The sequence below is a fragment of the Haemorhous mexicanus genome, chromosome 27 (assembly GCF_027477595.1).
Source record: "Haemorhous mexicanus isolate bHaeMex1 chromosome 27, bHaeMex1.pri, whole genome shotgun sequence".
NCBI lineage: Eukaryota > Metazoa > Chordata > Aves > Passeriformes > Fringillidae > Haemorhous > Haemorhous mexicanus.
This window is the reverse complement of record NC_082367.1, coordinates 3,742,299-3,768,794: the sequence shown is the minus strand read 5'-3', so window position 1 is coordinate 3,768,794 and position 26,496 is coordinate 3,742,299. Positions and strand designations below refer to the sequence as shown.

Below are 26,496 nucleotides of genomic sequence, written 5' to 3'. Positions count from 1 at the left end.
TTCAGGGAGCAGCTTTACAACAGCTGGGAAGGGGGTGGGGAGGGGGGGCTTGTAGCACACTTCAGCTCCAGGTTTTGCTGTGTGTTTTCTGACACATGTGCTGGGCTGAACTCCTGATAAGCCATTCAGCCCTCCAGTAAATCAGCCACTGGTGGCCCAGCCTCCTCCAGTTTCTCCTCCCAGAGCCAAGACTTCAGCTCCTGGGAAGGTCCAGGTCTGTAACAACCCATGGGGAGGCTCCAGTGGCTCTTCCCAAGGACCAAGCACTGACCTGGCAGGTCTGGATACCTGAGCCCAGCAGTGCCCCATCCCGTGGTGGTGCCAGCTCTGGGGTGGGTGCAGAAGGGCAGCTGGGGACAGGGGATTACAGAAGGCTGGGGGTTCTGAGCCCCAGCTGTTCAGAGCAATGACCCTGGTGCCTCAGTCCCTCTGGGGGTGCATCACTCAGTGGGGAGCGATTTAACAGGTCTGGAGTTTCTGGTTGCTGCTCTTCAAGAGAGGAAATGTCTCTCTTCTGCTCTTCCCTTGCCAGGCTGGGTCTCAGCTCCAGCCTTGGCATTCTTTCCTTTCCCAGCTGGTGCAAAATGCAGACAGGGAAACGGAATAGGTGGAGGAGTAGAAAAAGTCTTGCCAGGACAGCTCAGGTTTAACAGCAGGGAGAGGCAGAGACAGCGGGTGCCTCCTCTGCCTTCAGTGCAGACACTGCCTTCTGTGCCTCCTGCTGCTGGGGATGGGCAGGAGGGCAGGAGCCAGAGGTTGAAGGGTCCCCTGTGTGCCCTTGCTCCTAGACCAAGGTGCTGTCCCAGCCCCAGCAAAGGGCTTCACTTCCCTGCTGAGCCTCTACCTTTGTCCACCCTGTTCTTTTGCACTGGGTTAAAGACCCAAATGATCCAGCCATGCTTGGCCAAGTGTTTTGGACAGCAGCACCCTCAGCCGTACCAGGCAGCTTCCAGGAGCCTGAAGGGTAGAGGGTGACCAGTGCCCAATGGCTGTAGGTGCCACGTCCCCTTCCCACTGCCCCGTGTCCCACAGAGTGCATCCCTTACCCAGGTACTGCCCTTTGCCTTCACGGAACGGGGGTCCCAGGGGTCCCTTCACCATGGGCTGCATGTACTTGACTTGAGCGTAGCCCCCCACGCCGCCTGCCGCCGCCGAGCCGGGGCCCAGCACCAGCACCAGCGTGCCCAGCATCACCGGCAGCGCCACCACGTCCAGCAGCATCCTGCTCCCACGGCTCCTGCAGACAAAGCAACAGTGAAACAGTGACATTGGGTACACACCCCCCTTCACCAGGACCAGCTGGGAGCTTGGCAATGATCCCCATAGGAGCGGGACTCCCTTGAATTTGCCTTTTTGTGGAGCAGATATCCTGAAGATGTTGCCCTTCCCAACACACCAGAGCTGGGAGATGCACGGTAAATACAGTTTATAGAATAGAATCCCAGAATCACTGAGGATTGGAAACGGTCTTGGAGGTCTATTGAGCTCAACCTGTGACTGATCCCCACCTTGCCACTAGCCCAGAGCGCTGAGTGCCACATCTAGTTGTTCCTCAGACATGTCCAGGGATTGGGACTCCACCACTTCCCACTGGGCAGCCCATTCCAATGCCTGACAGCCCTTTCCACAGAGGAATTCTTTCTGATGTCCAACCTGAACCTCCCCTGGCACAGCTTGAGGCTCTTCCCTCATCTTGCACTGTGACCAACCATGGGGGTGCCCAGTGGAGTCTTACAGAAGCTGCCCTGAGTGTCTGTGGCAGCTCTCACATCCCTTATGCATTTTTAACAAATATAAGAGGTGGGAAAAAAGGCAGATGAGACCTGCAGCCCACTGAGCCCAGCATTTCTGTCACATCCCTCAAGTGAGCAGGAGATCCTCTCACAAGAGCCACGGCCCCTGTGGGAGGCACAGGCTGCTACTGCCAAGTCCTGCATTCCCTGGGGGCCAGGAAGGGTGCTGAGCCTCCCGAGCGGGTGCTGAGCCTCCCAAATGGGTGCTGAGCCTCCTGAGTGGGTGCTGAGCCTCCTGAGTGGGTGCTGGGCCAAACCCACAAGGTGGGAACCAGAGATTTGCTGCGTTTGTGGCTCAACTGCGGCGCTTCGCGGGCAGCGCCGGGAACTCTCGCAGAGGACGAGGGATGGGAGCAGCAGCCTCAGCCTTAAGTGCCTGTTTATTTAAAATAAACCCCCTTTATAAATACTCTCTTCCTCCAGCAACTCTCCCTGTCAGCTCCACGTGCGGAGCTGCAAACAGATTGATTTGCAAAGAACATTTATTTTCGGAAGCTTAAACAACACGTGATGCCAAAGAGCTTTTTGCTGCTTTTCTTCCTTCTCGCAATAATTGACCTGTGGTGGTTATTAATGAGAATTAAGCTCCTGGCCTGTCCTGCCAGGGAGCAGGGGCAGGGCTCCTGCATGCTGGGATTTCATCGGAATTTCCTGAATTGCTTTTGCTGAAGCAGCAGTGAAAAAAAAAGCGGCAGCCTAGAGAAAAAACAACCCAAATTAAAACAAAATTAAAGCAAATTAAGTCAAGGGAGCAGGGAGCCCTGGCACAGGATTGTTCCTGATGCCACAAGGGCTTGGCAGGTTTTTGGAGTCTCCAGGGACGAGGCAGCCTTGACAGCTGCTCTTGTGCCTGGAAAATGGTCTGGGAGTCAGCTGAGGGCTGGAGGGGACAGGGATGGCCCTGCCATTAGCAGCACGATGGACCCTGTGAGGATGCAGGTGGCTGTGGCAGATGCTGGAAGGGGAACTCTGCTCTGCCCATCCCACCAGTGCCACGGGCCTGGAGCGGTGCCATTCCCACTGTGGCACCCTGAGCCGTGGCTGTGGGTGGGTGGCACTGCCAGGGACACGGGTGACAGCCACCCCTGGCCTCCTTGGCAGCACGGCCGGGGCCTCGCCGGCATTATTGTTTTTCTGTCTTCAGGGTCGAGGAGAGGAACGCTTCTTTTTATGAAGCATTATTTTACAAGGATTTGTTTAAGGGGAAAAGAATCCCATTCTAAGGGATTGCAGCTGTAAAAATACAGTTTCTGTTAAATAAAAGAGGAGAACAAACCCCTGAATCAGCTATTTACTTGTTTTCCTTACCTGGTATGACCCCTGTGCCTCCATCTCACCTCCCTCCCTTCCTAGCTCTCTCCTCTCCCACCTGGGCTGGATTCACCCCTGCTCCTCCCCTCCACTGAGCTGTTTTCTCAGGATGCTGCCATGGGAGCAGCACCTGGGGTGGTTCAGCCCCTTGCTCCTGGGCATTGCATCCTCCTGCTGTGAGACCTCAGCCTTTGGAGAGATGTGGGATTCAGGAAAAAGTGAGCCAGAGGGAAGGGAGAGGGAGGACAAGGGAATCTGACCAAGGTTTCATTGTATATTGGATATGAAACTGAGTTCCCTCCTCTGTGTCCTCTGTCACCTCCTTGATTCAGCTGGGTCATTCCAACTGCCCCAGTCTCTGCAGAGCAGCAGGGGGAGCCTGGCCTGAGCTCCCAGGTACATGTCCCTCAACAAAAGGGGTCTCTGGTGCTGTGCTGTCCCCCCCGGCCGTGCCCAGCACTGGGGCAGGAGGCCTCCTGCTACCCAGGCTCTCCAGGCAGTGATTTAATAACAATGAAATGGAAACATCTGGAGTCTCATATGATGGATAAAGTGTGCACAACGTGCTTGTGGAGAGGCTCTTTCATGCTTGAAATCTCCTGTGTTATGAACTGATAATTAATCACACGGAGCAGCCACACGATGCTCCCATCTCGCCTGGCAGGTCGTGAGTGGTGGCAGATCCATCATGTGTATGGGGTGGCTACAGACAGACAGGGGTCACCTGCCCATCCTCCTGGGGGTCACCTGCCTGTCCTCCTGGGGTCTGGGGTCAAGAACCTGCTTTTGTACGGCCAACAGAAATCCCATGAGATTCATTTTTTTCCCCACTTAGAGCAGGGGGGATGCTTTGGGGGTCCCAGTTGTAGCCCCTCCTGGCTCACTCCACTGTGCCTGGGCACTGCAGCCACCGGGCTGGGCACTGTCCAGCCAGACTGCTGTCCTTCAGGGGCAGCTCCAGCCCCCCAGCACACTCCAGTGCCACCAAAACCATCCCTTGACACAAAGCCAAGCCCAGCAGGAGCTGCTGAGCCAGGAGGGTTCATACAGGGGCAGCACTTGAGGGGTCCATGCTGTTCTCTGGGGATGCTGGAGCAGGATGGGGCCCGGCAATCCCCCACTGCTCTGCTCTGGGGGGAGCAGGGCCCCGACCCAGCCCCGAGACCCCTGGCACGGCTTCAGAGCCGCCGCCGCCACGCTGACGGTGCGAGTGTCGGCTCCCCTGGCAGGCGGCGAGCAGACGTGTTAAAAACCCTTGGCACGCCATGAAAGCACTGGGAACAGGGAAAAAATCTCACACTTAAACCATGAGAAAAGAGACAAGAAATGTCACCTTGTTCTTGCAGGATAACAACCAGCCCGTGCTGCCTCCGTCGCTCCGGAACTGCTGGTGGCTTGTGCTGGGCAGCCTGGTGAGCTCCCAGCATGTTCCTGGCGTGCTCCTGGCCATTCCCAGTGGAAGAGGGCTGCTGCCCCCCGCACTGTGCCACTCTCCCCACAGAGCCCATGTCAGCACTCCCATGCCTGTGGACTGGGCAATGTTCTGTGAACACCATGGCCCCGCTTCCCCACGGACACAGCCAGGGCTGTTGGCTGAGCTGCAGCTGATTTATGGCCCCTGTTACTTAAATATTAATGAAGGGCCTGGCCGGCCCCGCGCCTGCTCCCTTTGAGGCTAATTATTTTTTAAGTCAATATATGTGATCCACGGGGGATCTGCCATTGTGACTGAAGGTCGGCACAACGGGGAACTTGTTTAAACCTGGCAGTCAAAGCGTGGTCAGTTTGGGGCACAGCATGTGCTCTCTGGCACTCACCCCAGCTCCGGCCCCACATCCATCCCAAGGCCACACCAGCCCCACAGAGAGGCTCAGGGATGAGGCAGGATGGGGAATTTGGTGCACTTCAACTGCATGCCCAGGCTCACCGATGAGGCCTCATCCCATCCCCATGCCCATTGCTGTCCCCATTCTGTGCCCTGGGATCACAAGGCACGGCCACCACCTCTGGAAACCATGGCAGAAGCTGGCCCCGGGCTGGGGGGGAGCCGTGGGAAGCTCCTGGCACCGGCCCGGGGTGGGGGGATGCAGGGAAAGGGAAGCACCGGGAGCAGCCGGCGCGTGTGGGTGGGCTGGAGCACGGCTTGGCCGCCGCCGTGTCCCATCGAGCCGCTCCATCCTCCGGTCATTTACAATAAAAAATAAAGCAGGGAGGATTTCCAAGCCCAACACGGGGCTGGCCCGGCTCCAGCGGGAGGTCGATGATTTGCTTTGCGCTACACATGCTTTAAAAATAATAATAAACCGAGTCAAAAACGAAAAGTGAGCTATGAAGAGGGAGAACAGCACGTTGTTTCCGCAGGCCGGGCTGCGAAAGCCAAAGGCATCAGGGAGCAGCTCGGCTGAGCAGCGCCGGAGCGCGGGGGAGACTTGGCACCAGCCTGTCCTTAACTGCATGACACCTGATCCCGTCCAAGGCTGCTGTACGCGCTGCCGGAGCCGGAGCCGGAGCCTCGCCCGCCAGCAGCCCAGGGAACAAGAAAACATTTTCCTTGACGATGAAAAAACAACCCACCCCATCTGCAGGGACCTGCTCCGGCACACATTGCCCATGCCCGGCCCTGAATGGAGCGGGATCGGCATGGTGTGGCGTGGCGTGGCATGGCATGGCATGGCATGGCATGGTATGGTATGGCATGGCATGGCATGGCATGGCATGGCATGGCATGGCATGGTGCGTCATGGCACAGCCTAGCAGATCGTGGCATGGCATGGCATGGCATGGCTGTGGTGCAAGCTGCCCACAGCTCACACTTCCTGGAGCCGGGGACCCGGGGTCCTGCAGCGATGCCAACCCCAGGGGCGGTGCCACCACTTGATCCCTCGGCCGCCGGGTCAGGGCTCAGCTCAAGCGGATTAGTGACCTCTGGCGTGTGTGCCGGGAGCGCAGCCTCAGGTCACGGCTCAGGGCTTAATCCCTCACCTCCAGCTGTCAAAACTCCTCGGCAGCGCGGCACAGCCCCGGCGGGTGTGCGTGGGGCTGTGGGCATCCCTGCGGGAGGGTGGGCACCCGAGAGCCAGGCGGGCACCCCCGGGTTGGTACTGGCTGGGGTCTGGGTCTGGGTCTGGGTGGAAAACCCTGGCTCGAAGCTGCAGGAACACCAGGTCCTGCCTGGGGCAAGGCTCAGCCTGGCTCCCAGCATCCCTGGGGTGCTGCAGTTCCCTCACTGGTGTACAGCTGGGAGGTGCCCGCGGAGGTGAGTGGGACCCAAGGGACCTGTCCCCCCTTGCTCTGGCCCCAGTGGAGTTTCTGCACCCCAAATCCCCGGTCTCACCCCCCCGCCAGCCTCCACTCCACTGAAATACCAGAGCTGCAGCATTAATAGCAGGGTTCCCTGCCAGGTGCATAGTTTGACCAGTCGAATCACACATGCCAAACCACAGGTATTTTATGAGACGTTTCCTGTTATGAAGACATTTTTGTGGGGATTCATTTTTTTCTTCCCTTCTTCTTCCCCTCTCCTCCTCCTCCTCCTCTTCCCAGTGGGATGGTGGCCTGCCCAGGGGCAGCAGTGACGCTGTCCCTGAGGGCTGGAGGAGCAGAGCAGTAGCCAAGTGCCAGAACTGGGCTGCAGTAGGGATGAGGGTGCTGAGGGTGTTGGAGGGTTCTATCCCCTCGGCTGGAACCCCTTTCCAGGGGACTGCACAGGGGCTGTGCAGAGTCCAAACTGCTCTGTGAACCCAGGTTCAGGCCCTGACCAAGCACAGACACTTTTGCCTGGCTCCTGGTGTGGGATGTGGAGCATTTGCCCAGACACCACAGGAAGGACAGGGGCTGCGAGCCCCGGGGAGCTGCTGGAGCTTTGGGCATCACTCTCCAAGGACCCTGTGCTGGCTGGGCCAGCCCTGCTCCGGGGACAGGTAAGTCCTGGTGGGAGCAGTGGGAAGCAGTTGGAGTTTTCTGCAGGTCAGACCCACCTTGCTCCTGTGCAGAAATGACTTTCTAAGGCAAAGGGGTGTTTTGCAAAGAAATCTGCTAAGCCTGGAGGGACCCACAGGGAGCGATTCCTATCCCAGGGAATTTGCAGGCAAGTGGCCATCAACCACAGACATTTAAACTTCCAGCCTCGTGCTGGGGTCACTGGATTGATTATAATGAGCTTTCTGGGGCAGGGAAGAAGCTGCTCCCCCCCTTGGGGGGCTGCAGGCTGGGACATGTGGGGCAGCAGAACTGTGGCTGTTCCAGCCCTGCCCACCCATCCCATGGAAGGGGACCCCTGCTAAGGGGGATGCAGTGGGAGCCCATAACAGCATTTGGGGAGCCCTCAGTGGCTCTGGATGCAACAAGGAGCCTCAGCAGCAGCACCTGTTCTCCCAGGGAAAAGAGGTGCTGGCCTCGCACCGTGGTAAATACAAGCTCCAGAGCAGTGGGACAGCATGGAGCCAGCAGCTCCCAGTGCCCCAGGACAGCTGGTGCTACTGGTCAGCAGCTCAGTCCCTGGCACAGCATTCTCACCACAGTGTCCCCACCCTGTGGCTTTCCCACCTGAACTCTCCACTCCTCCCTCAGCACCTGTCCAGGTACCACAGCAAATGTGTGAATTGCTGTGAAAACATCTCCTCCTGTCTGAAACACCAGGAACATCCCCCATCCCTGCCCAGCTGCTCAGACAGGAGCCTGCCTCGCAGTGTTTAGCCTAACTGTGATTTTATTTTAACGTCAGAGTTTGAAATCCTGTCTCTTTGGTTTTGTTGGGTCCTTTGATCTCCATTTCCTCTCCTTTTCCAGCTTTTTAGCAACCCCCCAGGTGAGCCTGCCTGGTTCCAGCCCTGCTGCCTGTGCCTGCCCGCCCGGGCATCATCCCTCCCGCACATCCTCCCCGCGGTTATCCTCCACAAACCCCTCTGACAAATCACCCGGTGGCACCCGCTTCACCCTCGGAGCTGCATCTCCTCGGGGGAGACTCCAGAGCTCGGCTCCTGACCCACAACAGGGCAAGACCCTGGATGGGGCACCCCCGGCTCCACCAGCCCCTCCCCAGCCACTGCAACCCCTCCCGCTGCCACCGCTCCCTGTCCCGCCGGGTCGGTCACAGCCCCTGGGGACAAGGCAGGTGACAGGACCTGCCCGGAGCGGGGCTGCGGTGTCCCTGCCTGGGGTCAGCCCGGGCAGGTGCCGTGTGGCCGGGGAGGGTCGGCGTCCCCTCGGCACCGTGTCGCCGAGCCGGCCCCTGCGCCTTTCCTGGGGTTAACGGGGGAAAAAAATATTGTTTATGCTTCTCTAATATCGGCCTTCTGTTTTGCATTTGCCGTTTCTTCAAAGATAGGGAGCCGCCTCTGCCAAGATTCCAGAGGAGATATCCTCAGCAATGCCGACCGCGCTCCCCACCGCACTCAAAGAAAACAAATGTCAGGCCAAGGATTGATATGAAATAGTTTAAAAATGAGAAAAAGCTGCCTTACAGCTAGGTTTACATTAAAATAAATTTCAGGAGCGGGAGCCTCGGCTGCGTCCCTCCCTGGCGGGCGGCGCTGGGGGATGGGGTTACCTGCCGGGGCGGTGCCTCGGTCCTGCCTTCGCCTCGGTAAATCGCGGCCCCGCGCCAGCATCGGCTTCTCCATCCCCTCGCCATCCCCTCATCATACCCCTCTCTTCACCATTTCTACCCCCATCCCCATCCCCATCCCCATCCCCATCCCCATCCCCATCCCCATCCCCATCCCCTGCTGCCCCCAAGGCCATGCACCATAAAGGAGCACTCCTGGCACGGCAGCCATGTGCAGCTGCTTCCCCATTTCCACACCCAGGGAAAGGGACGGAGTGCACGTTTCAGGCAGTATTTATCTTATTTAATTTAATTTAATTTCTGTGAGCTGATGTGAGACCCCAGCCAGCCCGAGGTGCTCAGTGGAAACTCTGACAAGACACTCCCATATCCCACGCTCCTGTCTGGCACAGCCTCATGCTCCTGGCTGGATTTCAGATTTCCCCTGTGCCCTGCAGTCTCCATTTTAGGGGGCATCCTCTCTGCCAGGCTGTTCTCCTGAGGCCCCACAGCACCATGGGGCTCCACGCCCCCATCCCAATGGACAACCCCCCTGTGCCCTTCCATTGGGACAGTTGTGGGTTGTGCAAAATCAAGCTGATTTTTTCCCAGAATTTTGTTTGGAAATAATTTGCCTGATGCTGTCACAAGATGTTTCACCATTGCTGAATCAGCTGCTTTGATTTTTCAATTTGAAATTTCTACTTTTTTTTTTTTTTTTTTTTTTTAAGTTTCCACATTTCCTTTGTCTTAGAGTCGACAGCCTCACAGGGAATTCCAGTGGCCCTGCTTTCCTGAGGATTACACCAAACCCCCATGCCACAGGAGCCTGTGCAGAGGCAGCAGAGTCCCACAGGACAGCACCAGTCCTGGACAGCTGGGTGACATGTCCTGGGGACCATGAGGTGCCACTCAGTGTCCCCACGTGCATAATTCCTGTCATTAACCCTCTTTCAGTATCATTTATCACTACTGTGCCACGACCCAAAGCCACACTCTCCTTTCCAGGCTCCAAATTTCCAGTTCAATCAAGCATCCCATTGAATTTGCTTCAAAGGGTTCCAGATCACCCTCCTTACCTGGACCCCCACACCCAAAATTGTGTTCATCCCCCACTGCTCTTCTCCTCCCACTGGGACACCACCAGGCAGCTCTGCCCTGCCCAGGGCATGCAGCACCTGCAGAGCAACCAGACCTGGACAGGGCAGCCCAGAGGGAAATGGTATGGATTTCATGTGTCCCAGATCATCCCAGAGGAAAAACCACTTCTGGATGCAGGATGGAGGAAGGAGAAGCTGGGGCAGTGCTGGGAGCTGGCTAAGAAAGGCCCAGAGGAGCCAGTGACCTTCACAGCTCCAGAGCATCTGCCTTGGGCGTCGCTGTTACCATTGACCCTTTGCCAAGCAAAACTGGGGACTTGGAGCTCCAGCACCAGTGGAAAGCAGTGCAGAATATCTGGAATATTTTCTTAGTAGGACTCATTTGTTTCTGTTAGAGACGCTGGCCAGGATGGACACACAGCCAGTGGTGCTCAGGGCTGTCTCTGTGTTCCTGCAGTGTCCCAGGGGACTGAGAATGGGATCAGGTCTGGTCCCTCAGGGTCAGTCCCTGATTTTGCCCCCCTGTGCTCCCATCTGCTACATTCAGATGTTCCCATTCGGAAGCACCAGGGCACAAAGCCGGACCCTGAACCCGAGGACAGGGAGACACTTATTACAAAACCTTTTGTTTGGGCTTGGAGCTGGAAAAGCACTCAGCTCCCTGCGAGTTCTCCCCCAGGCTGTGTCATGTGGGAACCTCCCTCGGTCTCCACTCGGGACCCACTGCCCAGAGGGTCTCCTCCTGCCAGTGAGCCTGGCCAGGACCCCCTGCCTTGGCAAGGGGGCACCCCCTTGTTTGGGCACAGGTGCCAGGAGGCTGCCAAGGTGCTCAGGAGGGGGCTGGCACGGTTACTGAGCCCAAGGGACCCCAAGTGTTATGCCAATCATTTCCCCGTGTTAGTTGCAGACCCAGATCCCCGGGACAGACCCAGGTCTGGGAAAAGATCCAAACCTGGGGATCAGACCTGATCCAGGGGATCAGACCCAACCTGGGGCATGTTGTTGCCTTCTAGGAAGTGGCAGCCCCAGTTTGGGCAGGCACTGGGGATCTGCTACAGGTGCCACACTGCCACACTGGCCTGGCATTTCTGAGCAATGAAATATGGGGAGAAAATCAAATTGACCTATTCAGCCAATTTTTCTAGAGGACAACCATAAAAAAACCCTGAAAAACAGAAGAGAAAAGAGCCCAAGGAACCCTTCAGCTTTCAGCCTGGAGTTGGTGTGGGAAGAGCACAGGAAAAGCTCTGGAGGCAGGGATGGCAGGAGGCAATGCCAGGGAACGGTGAGGTGACAGTCCCCTCAGTGTCTCGAGGGGACAGGCAGCACCAGCCTCAGCCCTGCTCCAGAAACCACCGGGATGAGCAGCGCTGGCTGTGACTGCAGGGGTGTCTCAGAGAGACGTGGGGCTCCGCAGGATCCCACCCAGCCCAGCTGCCCCGGCAGGGCTCAGCCAGCGCCCGGCACGCCCACGGCGTGGCCGCTCCCGGGAGCCTTCCCGCACAAGCCCACGGACATTTTCCACCGCTTTTACAGCAAGAGCTTTAAAATGCTGTTTTCCGAAGGCTCGGCGCGTTGAAATGTCAGGCCCTGGGTGGAATGGCGGGGGCGCGGAGGGAGGAGGGCTGTGGTCGGGGCTGGGCGCCAGGAGCCCCCATCTGTGCTGGCCTTTGCCCCAAGGGAGGCACCGGGGGCTGCGGCCGCCCCCATCCCGGGCACTGCGGGCAGCGGTGAGCGGAGAGCGGAGGCGGCTGCTTCGAGGAGCCCTGCACGGGTCCTGCCCCTGCTCTTGGCTCCCGGCACTGTCTCCTGCCCACTGCCCGGCTCCTTTTGTTGGGAAGTCAGGGCTGCCCCTTCCCACGGCCCCCGCCGGGCTCTGCCAGGGCCGGACCATGGTCCTGATGAGCCAATGGAAAGGAAATTCCGTGCAAGGCCAGTGTCCCACGGCCTCCGGCCACTGCTGCCCGCACCAGCCCAGCGCCGCCAGCACGGTGCCGGAGGTGGAGTGCTAAGGTTCACTCTCCTCCCGGTTCTTCAGCAACCAGAGATGGCCAAGGGGCTACTTGGTGGCAGCCAATGTCCCCTCTGTGTGGTGCCCTAGGGATGCTCTCGCACCCAGCCCCTGTGGCAAACTCATCTCTGGGCATGGCTGTGCCTGCTGCCCACGGCTGGACACTGCTCCTCGCTGTGGGGCCAGCGAGGAACAGAGCCCAGCCAGGTCTGGGGAATATGTCCCGTTAGGAGGCTGGTGGGAGCAGGGATCCATCCCAGCTGGCCAGGGCAGGGTGTCCCAGCACTTCAGGAGGGGTGGGTGCAGTGGGGCTGGGAGGGGGACACAGGGATTGTTGTGCAGGAGCGGCCAGAACGGGGTCGGGAAGAGGGAAGAGCCCCGGGTGTGTCCCGAACGCGGCAGCCACATGCTCTGTGTCAGGGCGGTGCGGCTAACTCAGGAGCTTTCAGCACCACCCAGAGAGGTGTCCGACGCTTTCATTTATTAACCCACTGGCTCCTGCGCAGCTCCAGCCCCTCACATGCAGGAAAAAGCCAAAACAAACAGAGCCAGCAGCATCCCTGCGGGTGGCAGCGCCGAGCGGGCCAAGGATGCTCCGGCTGCAGCGCCGGGCCCTGGTGGCCCGAGGTGGCCGTGCCCCGACACCACGGCCCCGGGGCCGGGCTCCAGAATGCCACGGCATTCACGCAGCTGCCCTTTGTGTGCTAGCTGTGCAGGGGCCCTTTGGAGCAGGTGGGGGATGCCAGTGGGATCCCAAATGCTGCCCCCAGTGCGGGGGATGCTGATCATGCCCAAAGGAAGAGAGGGATGTGAATTCCCACAAGCATGAGGGCGAGGTCCAGCCCTGTACAGCCAAAAGGGTTGCCCCTGGATGGATTGCCCCAGCACTGGCTCCAGCCCCCAGCAGCCTGGCAACAACTGAGTTATTGTCAGTGTGTGCCAGGGACACGAGTGTGACAGGGAATTCAACAAACCCAGTGCTTTCTGCTGGTCCCAGCCCAGGCTAATCCCATAAGATGCTCTGTCAGCACAGTTAGCAAGGAGAGACAGCAGCTCCTGCCCCCCCATCTCCCCCAAGCACCATCCAGGGGCAAAGCAATGCCATGGCCCCAGTGCTCCTGGTGGGCCCAAGGTGGATGCAGACAAAGGCACTGCAAATGCCAGCTCCAGCTCCAGCTGCTCTGGGGACTCAGCTAATGGGGTCCATTTGCTGGGTAGTTCTTGGAATAACAAATTGTATCATCCAAAAAAGCAAAACCACAAAAGGGGATCGGCTTGCAGCTCAGCTCACAAAAGCCCCTTGTCTGGAGGCCCCCTGTGCCCCCCAATCTCCCAGAGAAAACTCAATTTAACCAAAATAAACAGCACACCCAGCCCTGAGCTCTCACGCTCCATGGCAAACTGCGGATTAACCCGACCCTGAGGCTGGCAAACGCCACCAGCTGGGCACCTGGCTGTGCCAGGCAGTGCTGGAGCTGCTGCCCACTCCTCTGGAGTGCCATCCAGCCAAAACTGGGCTCGGAGGGCTCTGGCCATGGTGCAGACCCCAGTGCTGCTCCATCTCCCAGTTCATCCCAGTTAGCAGAGCACACGTGGAGGGAAAGGGCAGGGCTCGTGCAGGGACAGGGAAGATGAAGCCATGGATTTCCTGCAGCAGGATGAAAGATGAGGTTCAACACCTGTTAAACTCTCTAATCCCCCTTCTCACCCATGCCAGCTTCCTGGCAGGCTGGAGCTCACTGGCCTGGCAGGAGGTGGAAGTTGGGAGCAAACAAGGTTCCCAGCATGGTAGGGATGATCCCAGCCTGCAGCAGGACCAGCTGGAGGGACCCATTGGCTCCTTCTGGTTTCCAGCTCCCACAGGGATGCCTGTGTCTCCTCTCACTGCCCCAGGGTCACCCAAGGTCACGAGCTCCTGTTTGCATCCTAAGAGGACACAGTAGCTGAGATGCTCATCTGGGTCCTGTCCTGGGAGGCTGCAAGAAGTGGAAGATTGAAGGGAGGGGAGTTACATCCCTTCCCAGCGGGTCAGGTCTCCAGAATTATGGGATTTTTGAGCTATTTCTCCTGCTGGGGTTGGACCCAAGGAACTGCTCTCCCTCCCAAGCCAGGAGCCCTCCAGCAGCAGCCCTGCAGAGGTCCTGCCTTTGGGAAGGAGCCCCTGCCATGTCCCAGCAGTAGAGGACAGAGGTTTGTTTCTCTCATGGCTCTGGTCTTCACACCTTCCCGTGCAGAGCAGGAGCACCAGCTCCCAACCCTTGTCCCCACACTGCTTCTGCCCCCAGCCCCAGTCAGGTATTCCCAGCCCCAAAAATCACTTGAATTATTGACAATCTGAGAAGTTTTGCTCTGGTTTTGGACCAGGTTCCACCCCTGGGCCAGCTGCTACCAGCCAGGGGGCTCAAGCAGAGAGTCAGTGATGCCCCCATCCCACACGTGTAGGGACAGCACTGGGATGGGAACAGCCACAGCCACAGCCTTTGGGGACAAAACACCTGGACTCCCACATCCCCTGGGAGCACAGGACGAGATGGGGCTGCTGGAGCTCCATGCCTGGCTGTTCCCAGCCGGTCACTCCAGCATCTCTTCCCAGCTGGATGCCCCCAGGAAGCCGAGGCCAGCACAGCTCGGGGCCGTGGGCGACCCCGCCGTCACAGCCCATCTGCCGCGGGTAATTCCCCGCCTGCCCGGCAGCGCTCTGGCTGCATTCCTGCCCTAAGTACCGCGGATTTGCTGTGCTTTATGAAAAACGAGAAGAATGTTTTAAATGAAATTAATTCTGACGAACCCAAGATTTCATAAAAGCACTGCCCGGGCATGGTTTGGCACAGGCCTGCTCTTGTTCGCTCTAGTGCTTCCCTGGGGGGAGGAAAATACCAGGCTTGGCATAAAATAATTACAGACTCCTCGTACAGCTCAATTTATGGCTGCTCGAGGAGTGCTGGGGTCTTGTCCTGGCCCGTAGCTGATGCTTGGCAATGACCACATCACGTGTGGTCTTTAATGAGTGGCTATGGGAGGTGGAATGGAAGAGACCATCAGCACCAACTGTGCCAGGCTGCTGGGGTAGTGCCGGACACCTGAGTGTCCCCCACCAGGCCTGAAGGGGCCATGTCACACTGCCACATGAGCTGGCACTTGCCAGCACAGCAGAGAGCTGGCAGGGACAGAGTCTGTTCGTGGTGTGGACGTGTCTGTGCCGGCGGTGGGAAGGAGCGAGCGGAGGATCGGGAAGCGGGCACGGAGCCACCGGTGCTCGGCACGGCCCCACCAGCTTCCTTCGGATGCAGACAGGGGAACTGCTGCGGCCCTGCCCGGCTCTCCCTTTCATCTTGACTTTAAAAAGCCATTAAATTGAAACCATAAAGGCACCCAAGCCCTGCAGCGACTCTGCTGTCCCGCTGGCCCCCGCGCCGGGGGATGCTCGGCAGGATGCGCGCAGCAGGAGCAGCTCGCAGGGTTTGACCTCCTTATTTATGTAACACAAAGCTCTTTTCCTCTGTTCCTGCCCTGCCATGAGCCAGGGGCTGAGACCCCCACAATGTGACCCTCAAGGGTCTGTGGGCCCATGGCAATCACTAGGCTTTGGGGTCCTTGAGCAGCTGTGAGGGGCAGGGGGTTGGCCTGGGTCCAGCTGGGATGTGATGGAGTCAGAATCCCTGGAAGTGTTCAAAAAACAGATGCGGCACTTCACAGCATGGCTTAGTGGGCATGGGGTATTTGGTTGAAGGTTGGGCTTGATGATCTTGAAGGGCTTTTCCAACCTTAATGATTCTGTGTGCCTGGGCACGGGCTTGGTTTGGGGTCTGCCCTTGACCTAAGCTGCCCACCCTGGGTCTGTGGGCGCTGCCCTCCAGGGTTATCAGCTCAGCCCTACAGGGCCCAAAGCATCTGAAATTAAAGGCAAAGCAAAGACAAAGGTATCACCACTGTAATCCAAACCCAGGCCCAGGTCAGGATCTGCCTGTGGGTTGTGAGTGCCAGACTGGCAATATCAGGAAATATGAAGAAATAGCAATAAAAGTCGTCTTGTTCTTGTCTGCTGGCTCACAGTACATGGAGCAGTGAGAAATACCTTTCTGCAGTCATTGACAATGCATGTTTGAGGCTGGAAGTATGCTTCTCTGGCAAAAGCCCACATATTTAACCCCAGTGGGCACCGGCAGCTCACCCTGTGAGTCCAGAGCAGGGCTTCAGGGAGGGCAGTGGAACTTCCCAGCCTGCCTGGGCACAGCAGCTCAGGAGATGCTGCTCTGGCTGCTGACATGGAGCAGGATGTGAGGGTGATAAGTGCTGAGTGTTGAAATGAAAGCTACAGTGAGAGCAAAGGACCTGCTGCAGCTCTGTGCCGTGCCAAGCCTCTCACTGCCTTATCAGTGCTTCCCTGAGAACGATGGCTGTGTTGTCCTGACATTAAATATTCTCCTTGGTGATCCATATCTCCTCCATTTCAGTCACAGCACCCGAATGCTCCAGCCCTGATGCACACCCTGGATTCACACTCCCAGCCCTGGAGTGAAGCCAAAATCTCCAAAGGAAAAATGCAGCCAGAGCTTCCAAGTTTCGTGGTGAAACCACATGATTTTGATGGGAAGCCATAAATCAGTCCCAGGCTCTCTCAGCCTCCGGTAACTTCTTAAAACAAACCTGGGCTGAATTCTGGGTCTTGTAATGAAATCTGAAAGCAGGTGAATTGGCCACAGGGTTTGTGCATCACCACAAGTGAGTGCATGGAGCAGCCTCGGATGCCCTGACTCTTCTGAGAGGGTTCAACTATCCCACAATGATGAGGCACAACCAAAGCATCTTCCACCTTCTGTGGTGTCCAAGGACAGAAGAGGCCTGAGTGCTGCCCCATCCCTGCAGCACTGCTGAGACCTTCCCAGCCCTGGGGGCATGGACACCATTCTGACAGGACAGGGAACACCCCAGCAATGAGATGGGCAGGACCTGCTGCCCTGCCCTGCCAGGAAAATGGGGAAAAGTGCAAATCCTCACGTGGCTGCAGGGATGGGGGCAGTTCCCTGAGGTGGTCTGGCCTCAGGGCCTTGGGTTTCGGCACAAAACAAAGTGAAAGCTCTTATTTGGCTAATGTGCCTCAGAAGAAAGGCTCTATCCTTGTTTGCTCCCACTGCTGCATTGTCTGTGGATAAAGACAGGGATAGTTCTCATCTGATATGGCAATATCATCTCGCCCATCTGGACAGGGCTCTTTACAAGACCCTGCTTTAGAATTTAGATCCCTGGGAACTTGGAAGGCAGCAGTGAAACAAAACCCTCCACCAGAACAATAAAGAGGCTCTCAGCGACAGCCAGAGCCCTGTGGGGCAGGCACAGGAGCACTGCGAGGTCCCAGGGGTCCAGCATTGCCAGGCTGCTCCAGCGTGCAGCAGGTTTGCAGAAATCTGCTGGCTTGGGGCAATTTCTGGGGCCACATCCTGCCTGGGGAAGGCAGAACTTAGGCTGGGAGTGCTGCAAGAAATGAGGACTCAGGTTTTTGGTGCAAAACAACCAAGCTGGGCAAGGCATTGCATCAGCCACTGCATCCACAGCAGGTGGACATTGAAGTCATTGTCCTCCTCCCTGACTGTTCCCTGCCCAGCCCTGTCCTGGATGGAGGAGCCTGGAAGAGCCTCTGAGGACAAACATCTCCAGATGGGCCAGCAGGATGGGCTCAGCCCCAGGGAAGGTCACGGAGACCAGACCTGGCTGCTCTGCAGATTTTGGCTGCAGTTGCTGCCTGTGAGCTGGAGCTTCACTCTGTGAACTCAGCTGACACTGGGGCCAGAGGCCATGGGAGCACTGGGCTGAGGGGACAGCAGACACCCTCACACTGCCACCTTTTTAGGACCCATCTCCCACCTGCAGCCCCCAGCCAAGCTCGGGAGCACTGCAGGGGGGCAGCAGCCATCAGGAGTCATGGGGTCCCTGCTCCTGGGATGCTCCTGCAAGAACATGGGAGAACAGGGCAGGATGTGGCTTTGGTGAAGAGTCCAGCTCTTGCAGCTCTTTGGGCTAGCCAAGCAATGCCCAGGGGTGAGCCAGGCTTTTGGGGAGCAGAGCATCACATCCCACCAGCCACGCCAGCCCTGCCCCCCCGGCCCCGTGCAGATGTTTCCCGGAGCGCTGCCATCCCTGCAGCCCTTCCCGGCCGGGATGGATCCCATTGCTTTGAAGTCTGCAGCCGATGTGCAGGGTTATGCAGCCAGAGCAGACAGCCCTGGGGAAGAGCCAGGCAGCCAGGGATGTGACTCAGGAACGGCTCCGGTGACAGGGGGAAAAGGAAAAGCGGTTTATTATGTCTGTGCCGGCGTCCAAGTCGCCAACGCAGGGAAGCAATGTGCAGCTGAGCCCTGAGCAGGAGGGGAGAGCTGGGGGGACACTGGTGTGGGGTGTCACCCCTGCCTCACCAGCCACCCTGAGGGTCCCAATCCCACTGGATTACTGCAGGACACAGCCAGGTTCCAGCAGGGTGCTGCCCTGCTCCCCAGATGGCCCCAGTGTATCTTTTGTAAAGGGAACCCCTGAGTGCAAAAGAGGGAATGGGAATGTGTCAATCCCACCCCATCTTTGTTAAATCAGTTAATTTCCCTCTCTAATTAGCTATGACAAAGTCCATGGAGGACTGGGGATGCTCAGAGTCTAGCACGTGCCCAACAGGGTCAATGGCCTGCACCCTCTCCCAGAAGGAAAAACGTGGGATTGAGAAACTGAGGGAAGACAAATTCAATTTGGTGTCTTTTTATCCCTCTCTCTTCTGAACTACGAGATTTTATTGTCACAGATATTTTCTTTAGTGCAGAGGAATGGAAACTCTGCTCCTTCCTGGGCTGTGGACAAGATGAAATAGGAGACAAATGACAGAGGGGTGTGTGGGGACAGACTCCATGCCCTCCCCAGCGGGTTAATGCCTTTTGCAGGTGCCACTGCCCAAATCCCCTTGATCCTCTGTTGTAGCAGAATGTGAGGAGCCCGGACATGGCACCCAGGACCCAAAACCAGGAGGTTTTGTCCCCCACATCACAGACCCAGTGAGCAGACAGAGCATTGAAACCAGGCAGTTTCACCTCCACCTCCCCGCGAGAGGCTGCACCGCCCGCCGGCAGCCGAGCCTTGGATGCACCACGCAGCTCCGGCATCCCATGATGGATCAGCTCTGAAAACAACACCCTGCTAATCTGCCTCCCCAGCAGCCATAAAACTGTCTTCCCAACTCCTTCGGAGAGGATTTACAGTGGTTCAAAGCATCCTGGGGCAGCCAGCAGAGGCGGGAGCTCCCCGCGGGTGCTGCCCCCACACCTGGGGCACCTTGTGGCACCGGGGTGATGCCCCCACATCTTGGCCCTCAGCCACTCCACTTGATTCCCCCCAAACTAACGCTCCTCAACAGGGACTTGGCAGCCCCTCAGAGCAGCTCCAGTGACTCCAGGGTCATGCCTGACCCCAGGAGACCTTCACCAAGGTCCCAGCACCTCCCAAAAAGGCCCCTCTCTGGGCTGTTCTGCTGAGGGCAAGCAGGGCAGGCTCTGCCCTGATGGGAACAGCTGGTCTGTAGCTATGGCCACAGCCTTGGTGACCATCACTCGAGGGACAGCACCTTGCCCAGCCATGGGCTCACCGAGAGGTGGCTGCTCACCAGCCCTGGGGCTTTCTGGGCGCGTGACCCCAGGGAGTCTGAGCCACAACCCCTGGGCACAGCCCATGCCAGGCCCCTCTGGCACCAGGAAATCTTCCAGCACCGGGCACAGGGAATGGGAGCCCCTGTGCTCCCCCTGCTCCGTATCCAAGTGGGAAACCAAAAACCCAACGCAAGGCGAGCTGTGCTGAGCCCCTGCCAAGAGCCACGGACAGAAATATCCTTGATTTCACCAAGGTGTGAATAACTTTTGACACTTCTAGGGCTTATTGCCTTAAAAAAATCCCCCCGCAGTCCCCATTCACACTCGGCAGAACTGTGTTTCATATGAATGGAATATATGAATCACTGCAAAGAATTTAAATGCTTCCCTGTACAAAGAAACGCTCCCTCCCCGCCTCTGTGGCCGGGCTCTGCACAGCCTAAAACAAAGGCATGGCAGGAGACGGGACAAATCCCGATCACCAAACTGCTGCCTCCTCCGACAAGGGCAGCCTGGCTTCTCAGTTTGGCCCAGTGCAGTGGGGCAAAGCCTCCACCACCTATTTCAACCCACAACCAACTGCCCTGGCCACAGCACTCGTGGTTTCTGAAATCCCAATGAGCCCCTGACAGCTGCTGGATTCACATCTCTGTGTGCTGTTTGCGTTTTGGCTCTGCTCCTGCTTCTAAACCCCAGTTTTCAGATTGGAACAGGCAAAGAAAATTGCTTTATTGCCATTCCTCTGCCCAGTCTGGGAGCTGGGACAATCCACCGCCCCACTGCTGGGAGATGGGGTCAGCTGGGCTGACGGAAACCAGGCGAGTCTTCCTGCAAGAACCTCTCCCATTTTTTAGCACTTTGGGTTTTGCTGCTTCTTTTCCCTTTGGGCAACAGGGCAAGGAGGAAAAATGTAACTGGAAGCCTGGTGCAGCCCCGCTGCGTTTCCAGCTGTGATGTTTCCCCTGGCATCGCTGCCTCAGCTCCACACACTCGGCTGTGTCCAGAGCCCCAGAGGAGTGAGGAAAGCCAAGATGGGGCTTCAGGCACCTGGTTCCTGAAAGAGCAGGGACAGGAGAGCCCCTGTGCCCCACGACGGCACTGCCCCTGCCCAGGGGGCTCCCAGCCACCAAGCCTGCTGTCAGGTCTGTGTCCTAAATTCGTAGGATCCGGCTCTGAAGGAGCCGCTTTGTTTCCCAATATCCCTCGCAGACGGATCAAAACTGCATTTTTACAGAAGCAATAAAAATCCCAGGAATTCACCGGCCTTATGATTTATTAAACATGTTCCTTATAGCAAAGCTGCCCATAGATGAGAAATATCTCCGGTAGGTTATTGCCTGGCCTGGGGCTACCGTACAGGGGGGATCTTTCCTGGCTTATTGGGAATGTTCAAAGCTGGAGAACCTGGTAGCTCAGGAGCCAATTAACAGCAACACTCTTAAAAAAATAAGCACCTGGTGTTTCCCAAGGTTTTTTTGGAAGGCACCACAGTACCAGTATCCGGGAACGCTGCCGGTACCCGGGTGCAGATGTTGGGAGCTGCGGGAGGGGACAAGACTCCAGGCAGGGCTGCAGCAGTGAGTGCCAGCAGTGGCTGTCCCAAAGGCCACGGCACTTTCCCCAAAACACTTTTGTTCTCACAAACATTTCCTAAGAGCAGAAAGAAGGGGCTGGGCACTGGGAGACGGCAGAGGCTCTGGGGAGGATTCGCTGGGAACGGGACGTGACCGAGATGGGTCAGAGGAGGGAGAAAGGATGAGAAAAGGTAAAGTAGAGGAAAGCGGGCTCAAACCTGCCCGAAGCGGGATGGCTGGAGCGTCCTGCGGTGTTCCTCGGGGAAAAGGCACCAGAACAGCGGGACTCGTGACTGGGAAATCCACGGGATCAACTCCTGCCCGAGCCCGGCGCAGCCCGCGGGATGCGCAGGCGAGCGGGACCAGGAGCGGGACCGGGAGCCCTGACCCCATCCCGGCGGAGCGGCGCGGACCTTACCTCACCTCCCGTCGGCGCGGCGGAGGGGAGCGGAGCGGCGGGCACGGGCGGCCGCTGGCGGGAGCGGCGGGCCGGGCCGGGCCGGGCCGGGCACCCCGCGGGGCGGAGCGGGGCGGGCGGGAGGGCGGAGCGGGGCCAGGGGCGCGGGAGGTGCGGGGGATGCGAAGAGGGACGAGGGGATGCGGAGAGAGGGATGCGGAGCGGGATCAGGGGTGCGGGGGATGCAGAGCGGGACCAAAGGTGCGGGGGGGTGCGGAGCGGGGCCGCGCCGGAGCGGGTGCTGAGATTTCTCTCTTTTCCCTCTTTTTTCCTCTCTCCCCTCGGCGGTCCCAGCCCGGCCGTGCTGCTCGTTCCTCCGGCGCAGGAGGGAGACTGCGCGCACCGCACCCCGAGAGCGCGGCCCCTGCCCCCGCCCCCCCGGCCCCTCCTCGCCACCCCACCCGGGACAGGGGGCCCGTGGGCACGGCCCCCCCAGACCCGCCTGCCTTTCCCCGAGCAGGGATGCCCTGTGCCCCGGGGATGTTGATGCCAGCGATAGCAGCCACAGGGTGGGAAAAGAGCCCCCTCCATGTGCAGAGCCCCCAGGACTGGGTGCTGCCCACCTCTGGGATGGAGCGCAGTGGGCTCCAACATTCTTTCCCCTTCTTGGCCCGTAGGGCAGCCCAAGCCTGGAGCAGCGTTGCCCCCATTCTCACCCAATGTCCTTTGTGGATACAGGGCCTCAGCAGGACATGATCCCCACTTCTGTGGTGGGCAACTCTGCCACCCTGAAAATCCTGTTGCCCTGGGCAGAACAGTTTGGAACTATGGTGTCAGTGCAGCCGGGTCCTGCTGCCTCGTGTCTTGGCACAGTTTTAAATCCCACACCAGGACAGAGGTGCCCCAATCCCAGGAGAGCGGGGGCTGGCACCTGCCTGTCCCGGGCACCGTACGCTGCCCATGCCCGGGGCGGAGGAGCCGGGGCGTCCCGCTGGCAGCCGCGTGCCAGGCACAGCCGGGACACCGCCGGCGCTGCCGCAGCTCCGGGGTGCGGGGGCGCGGGGTGCAGGGCCCCGGTGTGCCCCGGGAGGCAGATTAGGGTTGCTCAGGCAACGGGCACGGAGAAAGCCCGTCGGGATGGAGGCCGCTGGGTGCACAAGGGTGTTTGTTTTCTGTATTAAGCGCCTGAGCAAGGGGGGCATCAGACAGCTAATCCCCCCTCAATGCCTTCCCCCGGAGAGCAGCCGCTGTGGGGCCGGACCCTGCTCCCAGGAATGCTGATGTGCTGTGCCCTGCGAGGGCGGATGGGGCTGGGGTCCCCTCCGTGCCCTGAGCAGACAGAGCTGGGGGTGCACCCGCAGCTGGTCCTTTACCACAGTCCCCACCACAGGGTAAGCAGCTCAGAGCAGCCCCAAGGCTGCTCCCAGCCAGGGCTGAGCCCGGCTGAACACATGGTGACTGCTCGGGGACCGCAGCCCCAGCGGGATGGCTGCTGGCAGCTGCTGCTCTGCCACCACCTCAGCACCACGACCACAGTGTTCTGGCCTTACCAGCTCTCCTGCTCATGCCCTTGTCCCACCTGCAGCACCCAGGCACAGGGCAGAGCATGCAGGGGCCTCCGTTGGCATGGCAGCTCCAGCAGAAATGAACCAGCCTTGTTTAACCAGAGCTCTCACTGGCAAAGCATTTCCTCTGCTCAGAGGCTCATTTGCCAGCACAGACATTCCTCTGTCCCACAGAGCAAACCATGGGCTGCAGCCTCGCTCGGTGCCGGCCTCTGCTGCCTGTCATCGCTCCTGTGCTGGCTCCTTCCTCCCCAGGCCTGTCCCTTCCCCAGGATGGAGCCTGGGCTGCAGCCCTGGCCATGCCACCTTGGCTGTGCTGTGCCACTCTGGCTGCTCCAGGCCATGCACAGGCTTCTTCCTGCTGCAAAGCAATGTCCATTTTTGTTCTGGGGTCTTCTAACCCCTCACTGTGTTCTTTCTTTTCTTTTATGGCTTGTGGAGTTACTGCTTATTCTGACTGCAGCCCCCTGATCCTCTGGTTTGGGTGCTGGTGCACCTGCTCACTGGCAGAGAACAAGGAACTGAAAAATATGTAGGACTTGAATAAATATTACCAAGCAACACCTGACCCTCAATATTCTTATACTAAAGGTAAAACCCATCTCTGTACCAGCTGTTGGGGAAAATTCTATGAAATTAACTCTATTCCAGCCCAAAAGATATCCAGGTGTGAGCTCACATCTCACAGCCTGAAGCTGCAGCAATCCCAGGCTGAGCAAGGAAAGAGAACAACTTACCCAGTGCCATAACTCTGAGTAACTCATCCAACTTAAAATTTGTTTATTTGTTTGAGCTAAACAACTGATGCCTCTCAGCACTGTGCTGAGCCACCGCTGATGGTTCTCCTCCTCAGCAGGAGAGGGAAGCCAGGCTTAGAGTGGGATTTAGTGGCTCTGCTGCCTGTATCTCCTGGCAGCTCTGCACCCACTGCTGGGCCAGGGCTCCATGGTGTCCCCAGCCTTGTGCTGGCCCTGTCAGGGCCACACTGAACCACTGAGAGCTCCAGTGCCACAGCACCCCCGGGCACTGCTGCACCTCAGGGTGCCTCCCTGTCCCAGCCATCCAGCTGCTCTGCACAGGAGGAACAAGAGAGAGGGAGGAGACATAATTCAATCTGGGGCTGAAAAATGCCTTAACTTAATTTCGGTGGGTCACGGACATAATCGAATCAGCCCCGTGTGCTGGAATATCATTTCCATGTTTCCACAAAGATGGATAATTGTGCTCAGAAAACCAGCCCTTGGTGCTCAGTGGGAAAATGTGCCATGGGGGTGGGAGGGGGCCAGGAGCTGAGCTGGCAGTGCCGAGCAGAGCTGGGCTGTGCTGCTGTGCCCGCTCAGGGTGCTGGCATGGGGTGACAAGGGCAAACAAGGGGGTGGGGACATCACCGTGCTGTGCCAGCAGGGACGTGCAGGTGAGAGGTGGCCCAGGCAGGAGGACACCGGGCAGCGAGTGGCAGTGTCAGCACAGTGCAGGGTGAGCCACGGCTCCGTGTGGAGCGTGGTGCCAGATCCCAGCCTTCGGGAACATTCAGTGATGGATTAAATGCAATCTGACTACCACTGTGGGAGGTTGGGGAGAATTACTTCATACAAATGCACTTCGGAAAGTATTTAGAGTCAAATTTTCAAAAGCCCCTGAACGATTTAAGAGCCAAAATCCCATTTTCCAAAGTCACTTAAATGAGCAAGAAAAGATCAGTTAAGAAAACACGCGAGCCTGGAAGGACGGGCTGCGGTGGCCGCGGGCGCAGCACCACGCCACCACCCGCCACTGCACCCCTCACCCGGGGAGACACGAGGATGCATCGGCCTCAGAAAACATCCCTCCCCGAGGAATCAGCCCGGGATGGGTCGCACTGGGTCAGGTTGAAGGGAATGGTCCCGCTGGGGTCAGGGACAGCGCCCGGCTCTGCAGCTCTGGGGCCGCCGCTGCCACCTCCGGCTCCCGTCGCCGACCCCGCCGGGGCAGGAAGGGTCCCCGGCTGTAACGGGAGAAGGCAGGGCTGCAGCTGGGAACCGCAGGGCTCCTTCCCTTACCCCACAACCGCTGCAGCCTCCTAAAAGCATCTCCAGTTCCCCGCTCAGCATCCTAATGAACCGCAAGGGCAGCTGGGACCCTTTGAGGCAGCAACCATGGAGACTCAACCCCCCCAAAGAGCAAATCCCAAAGCAATTAGCTTTGCGAGGCTCGGCCGGGGCTGGTGGAGGTTCCACATTCCTCGGTGGCTGTAAAGCTCTTTACTGGGATTGTTTTCCTGCGTGAGCCCTGCCCGGGGTACACATGGTGGCTCCGGCTCCCAGCACCTTTGGTGCATGCCATAAAAAAACACTCTCACGTTGCCTTTGCTGGGGCTGAAGTGGAGCGAGTTTATACACTTCCCCCAATAGAAAGCAAAAAGGATCTGAGACAGAATTCTTGCTCCAGGATCCTTTACAATTCCTGGAGGACATTTTTGGAAAGGGAAGGGTTGTATTTACTTTGGCAGCTGACTCTGCTTCTATATACATATGCATGGAAAAACTGCACTCACCTACGGTTTCCAGGGCTCCCTTGTCTGCAGAGCACCAGCCCAGGTGGTAGCTGGCGGCCCTTGGACCTCTGTTTGGAAATGGCACGTGGAATTGGAAGCTGAAGTTTAAATCTCTCCCCAGGGCAGTCCTGGAGGCTGCTGGCACTTCCCAGGAGTGCTGGAGGGGATGCAGCAGCCCTGGAGCTCATCACAGCTCAACAGGACCAGAGGCAGGACCGTCCCTGTGATGCCCCCACGTGCCCCCACCACCCCCCTCCCTGGGCATCTCTCCCCACCTGCACCTCCAGCCTCCCCGTGGCTGCTGTGATTAATTCACTGACAGTGGGGTTGGAATAAATCCACTCGTTGGCACGTTGTAAATTCATCACGTGCTGGGGACGCACATTCCAGCCCACCATAAACACCCCTGGCTATGAGCTAGTAAATCTGCCTCCAGAGCTGGTGGATGAATGGAGTCCCTGGGTCCTGGGGGCTGCTCCAATGTGGAGCTGGGCTGACCCCACGGCACCCAGCTGTCTCTGAAAGGAGGTGGCTCAAGAAAGGAGCTGTCAGGAGCAGGCTCGCCCAGCTGCTGTCACCCTCCCCGTTTGTATGCCCCCTCCCTGTGCCATTCCTGCCCTGGTGGCTGGGGTGGGTGCTGCCATGAGTACTGGGGACCCATCCCATGGGATGAGGGTCTTGCAGCCTGTCTGGGAGCTGCCCACAGCACACAGAGGAAGTTTGCTGTCCTGGTGCTCTGCCGAGCTGCTGAAACGTCTAGGCAGTAAACCAGTTGTAAAACAGAAAAAAAAAACCCAAAACATTTTATTATCCACCAAACAGCTGCTGCTTCATTTTATGGGGGTCATTCTCTGAGGAGGTCAGGCTGGCAGAGCAGAGACATCAGCCCAGGTCTTGGTGAGCTCCAGGCTCCTGGCACCCCCAGCTGAGCTCCTCCAGCCCCCATCCACCCCCCAGCACCCGGCTGGCACAGTGGGCACGGGCAGGGAAGGGCAGTGTGGCTGCAGGGTTTTATCAGCTGCACTATTGTGGGGGCTGTCAGCAGGTC

General features: G+C 58.3%; 1 protein-coding gene across 1 annotated transcript in view; it reads right to left on the bottom strand.

Annotated features, from left to right (window-relative positions):
- COL8A2 (collagen type VIII alpha 2 chain) overlaps positions 1 to 21,467 on the bottom strand; it is a 29,559-nt gene extending 8,092 nt beyond the window's left edge. The window contains exons 1-2 of the mRNA XM_059868493.1: positions 21,372 to 21,467; positions 1,047 to 1,237 (exon numbers count right to left, since the gene is read on the bottom strand). Of these exons, the coding sequence (XP_059724476.1) occupies positions 1,047 to 1,221 (175 nt within the window). The 5' untranslated portion in view covers positions 1,222 to 1,237; positions 21,372 to 21,467. The remainder of the gene's footprint in view (positions 1 to 1,046; positions 1,238 to 21,371) is intronic.
- Between the last annotated feature and the right edge of the window lie 5,029 nt (positions 21,468 to 26,496).